Below are 12658 nucleotides of genomic sequence, written 5' to 3'. Positions count from 1 at the left end.
ACCGGGATAGTAACTGAACCGGAGGAAAGGCGTACATCAGACGATACTGATGCCAAGGGGCCACCAACGCATCCGAGGCGTCCGCCAACGGATCGCGCGTTCTTGCCACGAACCTTCCCACCTTTCGATTTAGCCGGGATGCGAACAGATCCACGTCTGGGGATCCCCACTTCGCACACAGCATCTGAAAGACCTCCGGGTGTAGGGACCATTCCCCCTGGTCCAGGGTCTGGCGGCTCAGATAGTCTGCCTGCCAATTCTCCACACCCGGAATGTGAACTGCCGAAATCGCCGGGACATGAGTCTCGGCCCAAGACAGAATGTCGGTCACCTCGCGGGCCGCTCGAGCACTCCTGGTGCCCCCCTGGTGGTTGATGTAAGCCACCGCGGTAGCATTGTCTGTCTGTACGCGAACAGGCAGGCCCCGGAGACGGTCCGACCACTGGAAGAGACAGAGTTTTATCGCTCGTAGTTCCAGCACATTTATCGGGAGGGAGGATTCCTCCTCCGACCAAGTGCCCTGGGCAGACAGGTTGCCCAGGACTCCACCCCAGCCCGACAGGCTGGCGTCTGTGGTAACCACTGTCCACACCAATGGGCGGAAGGACTTGCCTTCCGCCACCGACGGGGACTGGATCCACCACAGAAGAGCCAATCTGGTCCGGCGACTCAAGGAGACATCCAGATCCAAGGACTGAGGAAGTCTGTCCCACCTGGCCAGGATCTCCGTCTGGAGAGCCCGCGTGTGGAACTGGGCAAAGGGAATGGCCTCGAAGGCCGACACCATCAACCCCAGGCCCCGCATGCAGGTCCTGAGTGACGAGAACGGATTGTCCCTGAGGGACCGGATTTCGTCCCGCAAAGTCCGGAGCTTGTCCTCCAGCAAGAATACCCTTGCCTGAGCAGAGTCCAGAACCATTCCCAGATAGGGAAGTCGAAGCGACGGAGACAACGCTTTTGAGCGTTGATGGTCCACCCGAACTCCTGGAGCGTCTGTACCGTGATGGACAGATCGGGCACAAGGTCCTGACTGGCACACGATCTCAGAAGCAGATCGTCCAGGTACCCCAGGACCGCAATGCCCTGGGCCCGCAGCAGGCCCAGAACCGGTGCCAACACCTTGGTAAACACCCTGGGTGCCGAAGCGAGACCGAACGGTAACGCCACAAACTGGTAGTGGTCCTCTGCGATAGCGAACCGAAGGTACCGCTGATGACCCTCGAAAATGGGGATGTGCAGGTACGCATCCTTCAGATCTATCGAAGCCAGGAATTCTCCCGGACTCAAGGAGGCCACTACCGAATGGAGAGACTCCATCCGAAACTTCCGAACACGCACGAAGCGGTTCAGTGCTTTCAGGTCCAGAATAGGACGCACTTTGCCCTCCTTCCTGGGCACAGTGAACAGATTCGAATAAAACCCCCGAAACCTGTCCCGATGAGGCACCGGGACAATCACCCCCTGAGCAAGCAGGTCCTGCACCGCTTGATGCAAGTCCAGCAGACGCCCCGGAAGCAGATGGAGATTGGAGGGGAAGAATCTGTCCGCCGGCCTGGAAAGGAATTCGATCTTGTAACCTAATCGAACGATTTCCTGGACCCACCTGTCCGAAATCTGGAGCAGCCAAGGCTGGAGGAAACCATGCAAACGTCCCCCGACCCCTGAAACGGGTGAGGACGCCCCTTCAGGCAGAGGCGGAATGTCCCCCCGAGCCGGCATTGCCGGTCTTCTGCTTACCCGCCCAGGGTTTCTTCTGGTTGCCCTGGGCCTTGAAGGGCTTGCCCTTGGATTGGTTCCGAAAGGCACGAAAGGACCCCTGATTTGATCTAGGCACAGAACCCCGCTTGCCTCAGAAAGACTTGTTTTTCGGGTTCTGGGGGAGCATAGTGCTCTTGCCCCCCATGACGCCTTTTACCAGGGTATCCAACGCCTCGCCAAATAGGCGAGAGCCAGCATAGGGAAAATCAGCCACTGTTTTCCGTGAGGACTGGTCGGCCGACCAGCTCTTTAGCCATATCAGTCGCCGGTTAAGTACCACGACACTCGAGAGGCGAGCCACCAAAGGGGCCTCATTTAAGGCTGCATCACACAAATACATGACTCCCTGGTGGATCTGGTCCACCATGTCCAGTCGGGCAGGCGGCACGTCATCCGACACAAAGTTGCTTCTGAGCACCTTAATCCAATCAGCCACCGCCTGAGCCACCATAAAGGATGCGAAAACGGGTTTGAGCAGCGAACCCGCCACCGTATAGGAATGGCGGGCCAGCGACTCCAACCGCCGGTCCATTGGATCCCGGAAAACCGGGGTATCCTCAGTAGGAACCAAGGTAGCCTTGTTCAGCATGGCCACAGTGTGATCTACCTGTGGAGGCACACACCATCGTGATTCCGTAGCCGGCGCAAAAGGATAAAGCAATTTGAACCGACTAGGTACCAGGAATGGACGTTTTAACGTGTGCCACATTTCATTAACAGTGTAATGAAATTCTGCTGGGCAGGGAAAAACCTGCACAGACTTGCGGGTCCTGTGCGTCCCAAACGAGGACACAACGCCCGGAGGACTGGGCTCATCCTCCAAATGTAAGGTATCCTTAACCGAAATAATCAACTCATCCATGGTCGCCCGTTCTTCAGGTGACCCTGGGGGGTCTAAGGATGAGCGGGACCCTGAAAAGGGCACGCTCGCCGCAGCAGCAGCAGCCATATCCCCATCTGAATCTCGCAGCCCGTTCAGACATCAGCATTTCCATATTTGCCACTAAAGTCGCAACTACAGCAGCCAGATCAGGTCGCAGCGGGGCCACAGGAGAACCCCCCCCACTAAAGCTGGAGGAAACTTGCTTTCCTGAGAATCCATGGCTCAAGTTATTAAAAAACTACAGTGCAAAAAAGTAGTGTACTGTCCCTTTAAATAGCGCTGCGGAGTGCGCAGCCCACCGCTACTGGCACAGCTATGAAGACCCCCAAAAGGAGAAAGAAACTGAGCCAGAAGCAGTATGCAGAAGAAGACTGAGAGAGATAAACTGCAGAGCCCGCAGATCGTTGCTACCTGTGTCCTTGCTGCCTGAGAGGAAAAGGAAATTCTGCTGGATGGGGCTGGTTAAAAGCCAGACCCCAGGGAAAATGGCTGCCCCATAGGGATGCATAGGAGGCTACGCCAAGATGGTCGCCGACATGCGGCCGAACCGATCGTTCTACCTCCCACAAAATGGCGGCGGATGGTGCCAAAATTACCTGTATACTCGCCCCAGAGGGGCCATACACGTGTGCATAGTAAAAAACATGGCAGGCCGCGCGAAATAACCCCCGCAGCGGCCGCCGCACCACACACAAGTCTGTACCCCCAAACATGCACCTAAGGTGACACAGGGACAGGGACCCCCGGCAAACATACAGCACAAAGCGAACCCCGCAGGGATCGCACAGGGAGTCACACAGGCACAGACATGGGGACACACAGCAACACAGACTGCCACCCCAGGCAGAAGGCCCCACACAGAAAGTACTTACCTGTACCCGATGGCGTGGGGAGCCTCCATGCACGGACCTCTGTCCTCATCTGACAGGGAGTGCCGTGAGCCAGGGACATGACGCTGCAGCAGCGCAGACGAGTCCTGTGAGGTAGCCACCTCACGGCTGCATCCCTGCAGCGAACAGGGATGGGTCGTTCTTAATGCCAGGGCGAACCATAGCTGAACCCCTAGATGGCGGGCTGGGGGTCCATCTGACCCTCTGTACCCTGGAGAACCAGGGCGGCCAGTCCGAATCCCAGCACCGCATGATCCATCTTCATCCGAAGAATAAACTAACACTAGGCTGACAAAATACACAGCTAGTTAAATGAGAGAAAAAAACTGACATTTTTAAAAAAAATCAAATAAAATATTTAGGAAGGCTGAGACTGAAGCCCCAGCACAAGGTAGCCTGACTATTCCTGACGCTAGGCAAATTAAAACTGAGTTGGGAGTGGTGATGCAGGGGGGGTATTGACCGGATGGGACAGCTTCCGTGGGTGTGTATATGCTAATGCCTTTTGTCTTTAAACTAAGTCTATATGCCTAGCTATTCCTATGGATAGGAAGACAATACCCATCAGTGAGGACTTAGAGGAGGCGGCGACTGTCGGAGGACGTAAGAGAAATATTGTTTTTTTTTTTTCAAAATTGTTGCTCTTTTTTTGTTTATAGCGCAAAAAATAAAAATCGCACAGGTGATCAAAGAAAGCTCTATTTGTAGGAAAAAAAAGGACATCAATTTTATTTGGGCACAGCGTCGCAATTTTGTTGTAAGGGGGGATGGGTGCGCTGATAGTGTGTTGAAGCTGCTCCCGGTATTCAGTGCTTTTGAATATAGATAAATGTATATGTGGTGTGGGGTGCGCTAAACAACAAATAAATAATGAATATATAACATATATCTATGTGTGAACCAAATCAACAAAAGTAAATATATATAACATATATCAATCTGTGAAGCCAATTAATAATGCAAATTGGTGCATAAACATAAAAAGTTCATAAGTGTCCATAAATATTGTGCAGGTGAGTAGAATGGTATTCTATCCAAATAATACGTGTATCCACCACCGAGTGAAATTCATCCTTACCAAACGGAAATAAATAAGGTGCAACTTTATTTTCTTGTGCTGAAAAAATATCCAATCTCCTTGTGAACAAACACCACGTGTTAATCACCAAGAATTAGCCTCTTACCAGATGGTAATAGGTATGCACTTGTTCAGTGAAACCACCGCCTTGCTTCCTCTTTAAAATCCTGAAGTGGGATGTAGAACCGCTCTACCTTTCTTTCTCCACTAGATGGCAACGAGTACCAGCAAGAAACACAGCCTCATCCTTCTTTACAAGCTCACAAAACCACCGTGTATTAAAGGAAAAAAGAGGACTAATAGTGTATTACCCTTGAGATTTATTCAAAAAACAGTTGATAATGCACTTACAATTACATGTATAGATTAAATCTAGATTAGGAGGCGCACACGTCACACACAACTTGCGGTCCGTGCTGCAGCCGGCCGCAAGCCTTTGCAGGAATTCGTATGCCTATGTTTATGCTGAATACAAGACACATCTAATTGTAAGTGCATTATCAACTGTTTTTTGAATAAATCTCAAGGGTAATACACTATTAGTCCTCTTTTTTCCTTTAATACACGGTGGTTTTGTGAGCTTGTAAAGAAGGATGAGGCTGTGTTTCTTGCTGGTACTCGTTGCCATCTAGTGGAGAGAGAAAGGTAGAGCGGTTCTACATCCCACTTCAGGATTTTAAAGAGGAAGCAAGGCGGTGGTTTCACTGAACAAGTGCATACCTATTACCATCTGGTAAGAGGCTAATTCTTGGTGATTTACACGTGGTGTTTGTTCACAAGGAGATTGGATATTTTTTTCAGCACAAGAAAATATAGTGCACCTTATTTATTTCCGTTTGGTAAGGATGAATTTCACTCGGTGGTGGATACACGTATTATTTGGATAGAATACCATTCTACTCACCTGCACAATATTTATGGACACTTATGAACTTTTATGTTTATGCACCAATTGATTTGCATTATTAATTGGCTTCACAGATTGATATATGTTATATATATTTACTTTTGTTGATTTGGTTCACACATAGATATATGTTATATATTCATTATTTATTTGTTGTTTAGCGTACCCCACACCACATACACAGCGTCGCAATTGTCAGCTAAAGTGCCGAATCGCAAAATAGGGCCTGGTCAGGAAGGAGGCAAATCCTTCCGGTCTTAAAGTGCTTAAGGTAAATTATGACAGCAGCATTACATCTCTTACAACTAGAAGAAGCATTGATATGAGGTATTAAGGACTTATTACACATGGATTTGCCAGTATGATACATACCATCCTGCTCCTAGATCATAAAAAATGAGGAAATACAGAAATATGTTATAATTATAAATGTATTGGGGAAGCTTTTTGCATTTTTTGTGGAATTTGCCAATCATGCATTCTTTCAGGCATGAAGTAACTACATCTGTAGCTAATATTTCTATTTTACATACAGTATGTGATACCCAGACAGGCTTTCCCTGAAAAAAAAACACGAAAATAGGAGTTTTCATTGCTTATCAGTGTTCTAAAATTGTGCTAAGTGCAATGAAATGGAATCTCACAACTTTTCTTTCCGTTCCCATTATATCAAACACTTTAGCAAGGAACCAGGTTATAAGCTTACATGCAAGATGAGCTTATCAGATCTAACAGAATTTGGGGAATGTGAGAGGTTTCCCTGAATGTGGGTATAAAAAAGATGTGAACAGAGTATAACTGTGTTACGTATTCTCTTGGTTTTCCTTCTGCATTCTGCTGCTTTTTCTAAAAATAAATAAATAAATAAATAAAAAGCATTTTACATTAATGTGATAAGGCATATAGTATTGTACATACCCTTGAAGAAGACAATTTTATGGTCTGTGGTCCTCTCATATATTGCATCTATGCTGTCCATGTTTAGGGGAAGCCCTTTCCAGAAACGATGGATCTGAGCAGGTTGAAGGGAGACCAAATGCTTATTTCGTGTAAGCCTCCAGAAATACTTCCCTAGAAAGCAAAGGCAAACTTCAGGTGCAATGTACTTTTTATATCTACAGTATACGCTGATAGTCATGCAAAAAATAGTTATGTGACTGCCTGGCAGGGGCGTTGCTAGGTGAGAAAAAGAACAGGGGCTTCAGCCTGAAGTTACATTTGATAACCCCTCCCACATTTTAAAGTAAGTCCCGCCCAAGCTCCACCCAATGCCCCCCTCACCCCTGCCCAATACTCCACCATAAAATGTTATAAAATGTGACCACACGCATGTTAATCTCTCAACTTTCTAATCTTCGCTTTTACTTGTAACTCTTCCCATAAAGCAATTGAGAGCACCAATTATGGAAAACAGGGTGCCCCATGTAGAAGCCTTTCTGGAGGCTCCTATGGAACTGCTTCAGCCACTTTCGAAATAGCGGAAGTCCCAGAACTTCCACAACACTTAATTTCCCAGTAGCCTAGAAGAAGCACCAACACCAAATCTTTCCAAATTAGCTGCAACCAGAAAATGGTGAGTCAGCTCCTCTATGACTTCTTTGGAAAGTTGAACATCAAGGGCTTGTTCAAGAAACAGTGCACAAAGCAAAATGTTAAGTGCAAATTGCAGCAACCCAGAATAACCAATCAGCATTTACTTATCTGGAATAACACTAGCAAAAGATGAATTCTGATTGGTTGCCACAGGGTTTAGGGTGCCTTTGTACAGTTTCAGTAAATTAGGTTGAAAGGCTAATATGGGCAAAGGTTTCAAAAATCAGCCCTCCGTCACTCACCCACAGCCATCTGTGTCTTCTGCCCTCCTGTGCTTGACTGGGCCGACGGCCTGTCACTTCCCTCGGCTCTGAGCTGAGCTGCGCTGCTGCCAGAAGAAGAGGGATGTGGGTGGAGGCAGAGCCAATTCTAGGCGCGGAGGAGGAATTTGAAATCCTCCTCTGCTCTGAACGCTGGGGCCTCTCCTGCTGCTGCTGTCATGTGACATCACTGGTTGCGAGACGCTAGGCGGCAGGCGATACTAGCAACCAGTGTGGCAGGCCAGGCAGTAGAGGCCCAACGGAGAGGAGCATATTGGACACTCGGGGCTAATAATTATAAACCATCTACACGAGACCCAGTGCTTTTTGTGGGCCCACTTGGATCAGCCCCCCTCCAGACGCCACTGTTGCCTGGTTTCAAAGATGCAGAGGAGGACAGGTTGGATTTGGGACACTAGTATCAAAACTTAAAGAATTTTAAATTTGTGGAAAGCAAAAAAGCTAAAACATACTAAATGCCAACTCAAAAAGAACAGGTCAGGACAACATGGCTGGACAATATTGGTATGGCTTGTTAAAAATGGATTTTTTTTATTGTTGGAGGTTTTATGTTCTACTATGCTGAAAAAGAAGTTTGTGACCAAATTGGAAGTGAGGAGCGTAAGGATATTGAGAGCTGATGAACTCCAAACCATGTAGAGAAAATAGGGAAGCAGTACTGAACATTATGCCATCCTCATCTTCCCCAAAATTTGCATGTCGGTAACAGAAGCAGCCAGATTTTAATATCATATCTGTGCTAGGCAGTCTAGTAAAATTACATACTTAAAAAATTACTGTCTAGCTAAAGACACATTTCACAAAAGGCAGATAAGCTATAAAGGAATGCATTCACATCATAAACCTCCACTAGAGTCCTCAAAAGACTCCCAATAGGACCCTGTTGTAAACTATCTAGTCCAGGCGCACAGCAAGGTTGGTCAGTGATTTTGTACAGTAGGGGTTAAGTCCTAAAGCACAGGGCAAAAATCTGGGCACACAGAAAGAATGGACAGTGGTCTGGTACAGCAAGGCAATAATCTGGACACACAGCAAGGCTGGGTACATTTCTGGCACGGTGGGGGTTAAATGCTTAGCACAGGGCTGTGAAAACAACAAATATAAGTATGATTCTGCCACAGCAAGAGTTAAGTAACTCAGAGCATCCAGCTGAGTGGGGGAAGGGAGAAAGACTAACTGCGCCCGGGCCTGCTACAGTATTTATCACCGGACCTGGGGCACGATCTGGTGTCCAGGCAACTACAGGCTTGACATTGGTTTGCCCTGGCAACAAGCTCCGCCCCTTCCCTTTCAAGTTGACTGCCTGGTGCTCGGCCGGGAGAACAGGACTCCCAGCACAGAGGTTATGTGAGCTGCCTCTGGGCATGTGGTGGCAGCAAGCTGGGCCATGCAGGGATAATGAGGGGACCTCTGCTGGGGGGGGGGGGGGAAATTATTGATCTGTGGTGAAGCGAGCAGGATGACTATGACAATCCTCAAACCTAGTCCAGTTTATTAACAAACCTGGAAGCTAGATGGTCCATATGCGGCATCCCCCATTCAGTGCCAGGACAAGCTCATTCAGTGCCCAGGGTGAAAATGCCAACAGTGATGTAAAGAGTAATGGGGCCTCAATAATAAGTGAGGCAGAGGTCAGAAGTAAGAGAGGTAGGAGCTTCTGCTAAAGTCTAACATGTATCCCAACTACAAAATAGCCTAATTAGAGCTCAGTAACATCCCCCCCCCCCCACACTGTCTATTCATATTACATGGCATATAAAAAATGGAGGTTGCTATTATATCCTCAAGATATGCAAAAGTCATAATTTTCTATAAATATACACACACAAATTAAAGCGGAGCTCCACCCAAAAGGGGAAGCTCCACTTGCTCTTACCCTCCTCCCCTCCACTGCCACATTTGGCACTTTTTTTGGGGGGGGGGGGGAGCAGGTACCTGGTTTTGACAGGTACCCACTCTCACTTTTGGGTAAGATCGCCAATCTACAACATTTCTGGCCCCTCCTCCTTTCCCCCGCTGCCTTCTGGGACACACAGAGGTCCCAGAAGACGGGGAGACCATTCAGAAATGCGCAGTACTGCTGGTTTCCCTTGCAATGCCGGCATCTGCACCCGAAGCCGATTGCTCGGGGTGCCGACATCGAGGGATCCCTGGAAAGTAAGTGTTCTTAAATTAAAAGTCAGCAGCTACAGTATTTGTAGCTGCTGACTTTTATTTTTTTCCAGACTGGAGCTCTGCTTTAAGGTGCAATATACAGTATAGATTCAATACATTTTTTTAAGAATTTATGTGTACTAAAATGTATGCAATATTTCAACAGTCACAGCAGCCTTAAACTTTATATTCAATGTATTATAAATATAGAATGTTAGCATGGTTTGTGGAGCTCCAATTTAGATTTACTTTGAAGTTAAGATACATGCAAAAGAGGAGGGTTGGCTGGATTAAAGACTGTAGTGCTAGAGCATGGGGAAGGGTGAATCTTTCAGTTCTGACTTCTGGAGGTTCAGCATCTACCTCAACCTCTGAAGAGTCTGGACAGTCCTAAGGCTGTTGATAGAGCCTTTGTTGACTGGTCTGACTGTTCTTGAAGTTGATCCTCCAGATTTATCCACTATGGGGATGCCCTAAGAGCAAAACAGAGCAAGAACAGGAGCTAGCTCCTTGGTGAAGACCTGAGGTGCAGTGGAAAGGCCAAAGGGAAGGGCCACAAACTGCTAAGGTTGTATTCTCACAGCGAACTGTAGGTAGCATTGATACACCAGGGAAAATTGTAGATTGTGTAAATACAATAATTTAAATTTGTTATCCTTGGAGACAATGTTTCAGACAAACGTTGAAACAGCTTGTGACCATATGGCAACAAAGACCAAAATACAGCCCCTTTCACAAGTGGGAGCACACCTTCATTGTTAGAAGGGCTCCCCAGTAGACATGGCAGATTTTTATATCCAGGGCTTGCAGCTGAACCATGACCTGAAAGAAAATAAAGGAGCTCTTTTTCTTGATAAAGGTGTCTAGGTATCCCCCAGTAAAAAGCATCCTCAATAGATGCTTCTTACACTGAAGTTCTGCAGACCATATGTACCAATGGAGGCTCATTCTGAATACCTGGTGGGTCATATGGCCAGGGGAGGCTAATTCAGGTCCAGCATGTCCCAAACTTGCACACATATGCACAGTGAGCCCCACCTAGAAGGAGGCAGTGCAGGTTTAGTTAGGATTCCTAGGCTGAAGCCTCATAAAAAAAATTCCCTATATAGCAATATTCGCCTATCAGGCGTGCTTCAGGAACTGGGTTCAACAACACAGTTATGGCCCTGGACCTGTACAGCACCTCGTGGCTAACTCAAATTGCACTATATGTCTAACTGAACGCCAAACGCAGGATCCAGTGCATGCAGGATCCAGTGACACAGTCCCCCAGGTAAAACTGAGAAATTACTGATACAGAACCTGCAAACTGGCAGCACTGGCTCTGCAGCAACTGAAGAATATTGATAGAAGAAAAAAATGAAAATGATTTTCTTCTCTTAGAGCAGAGAGAGGATGTCCATTCTCCTAAGGACATTAAGAAAAAGCTGTGACATGCTGGGAGAAGGCGGGGTTAGACTGGACTCTCTTTGCAGCTTTGCTAGTGTTCAATTCTCCTGAGGGTGGCAGTAAAACTAAGTGTTATACTATCCTTTGTTCCATAATGTATTAAAATGATTTACATAATTTTATTTCATAATGTGCAAAAAAATAAATTTTTGTTTTTTTAGTTCAGATGTGTTTTATTTTTCCAGCTGTGTGAAACTGATTAAAGCATGTGGCCCCCAAAAAAGTATATGCAGTTTTTCTGAAATGAGATCATAGTTATAGCAAAATGGTGCACGTCTGCACACTGCCTTTGGCATATAGTAAGCTCCTGACTGCAGCTTGGTCTCCTACCCAGGGAAGAACCATCTCTAACATATTTCACCCAATAGGGGCTTAATTGTAGAGGCAAATGTACCACTGGGGTTATTTGATGTTGAGACTCCAGATGTTCGAGCTGCAAATATATTGGTGATCCCCACACAGTAACATTTTGTGTGCATGGGGGCTCGTTCTCAATTAAGCAACTTGAAAATTGCCAGACCAAGTTGGTAATTTACGTATGTAATTACTTGTACTCTATGTAGAATACAGTATTTGGGTCAAACCACAAGACGTTTATGCGACCAGATGCGAGACCACCTATCTAACATGAATACATATAAGTAAACTAATGTGGACAAACATTTCATTCATCATCATGCCTCAGTAGGTTTAGATTATAAAAAGATTATAGAAAGAAGAGATCAACCCAAGAGAGGGGGAGATTTTTTTTAAGCTTTAAATAAAAGAGGTCTATTGGATCTTTAACCTTATCCCGCTCAGCCTATGCTAGTATGATAGCTGGGCGCAGTGGTGTTGCTACAGGGGTCGGGGGGGGGAATCCCCCCCCTTAGGTTAATTCTTGCCCCCCTGAGAGCCAACAGGGGAAGGGAGCTGGGAGGTGCGCTGCCCTCCTCTCCAGCTTCACACTCCTGTCACTGCAGCTCTTGCTACTCAGGGGTCCCGCATGCATATGGGAGACCTGCAGCTTCCCCCCTCTTGTCCTGCCACTGACTGTAGAAGCAGCAGGAAGGAACCAGCAGTCTCAAACTATAGGAATGGCTGCCTGCCAGCCACACGCCAAAAAAGAGTTAACAGTCAGCAGGAGCTTATCCACCTCCTGTTGCTTACTGAGCCAACGGGCGCTGCTGTAACCCGCCGCCTTCTAAAGCCGCCACCTTTGATTGAGAATAACAGAATACTGGAGCTATGCTGAAGCCTTGTGAAAAAATGGAGCTGCCGTGGGGACTGGGGAGGGGGCAGAGAAGGAGTAGAACTGAGCAGGAGAAGCAGAAGCATCCATTTAGGTGAAGGTAATCTGCAGAACGTATACAGGAAGAGATATTTACTGCAGGGGCTTCCATCTTTATTCTCTCTGTACTTTCCCTCTCTCCCCCACCCCTCTTTCCCCCTGTCTCTCCCCCCTCTCCTTCTCTCTCTCACCTCTCTTTCCTTAGCTCGATCTGTCACCCGCTGTGTCCACCGGACACAGCACAAGACAGGTCGGTGTACCATACCTGGTATTTTGTGATCGCTGTGATCAATCACAAAAATCACATGACAGTTGTACACAATGAATGGCTTTCATTCATAGCCATCATTATGTACTATTGTGATAATCTCTGTAATTGGTCACAGTGATTACAT

The 12658-nt window shown here is 47.1% G+C and overlaps 1 protein-coding gene across 2 annotated transcripts in view; it reads right to left on the bottom strand.

Annotated features, from left to right (window-relative positions):
- MMP17 (matrix metallopeptidase 17) overlaps positions 1–12658 on the bottom strand; it is a 250024-nt gene that overhangs the window by 16966 nt on the left and 220400 nt on the right. For both annotated transcript variants that reach the window (XM_082244217.1, XM_082244218.1), the window contains exon 8: positions 6435–6587. In XM_082244217.1, coding sequence (XP_082100343.1) covers positions 6435–6587 — 153 coding nt within the window. The remainder of the gene's footprint in view (positions 1–6434; positions 6588–12658) is intronic.

The sequence above is a fragment of the Pelophylax lessonae genome, assembly GCF_965119305.1.
Source record: "Pelophylax lessonae genome assembly, chromosome: 1".
NCBI classification, from domain to species: Eukaryota; Metazoa; Chordata; class Amphibia; order Anura; family Ranidae; genus Pelophylax; species Pelophylax lessonae.
This window is presented reverse-complemented; position numbering and strand designations above follow the sequence as displayed.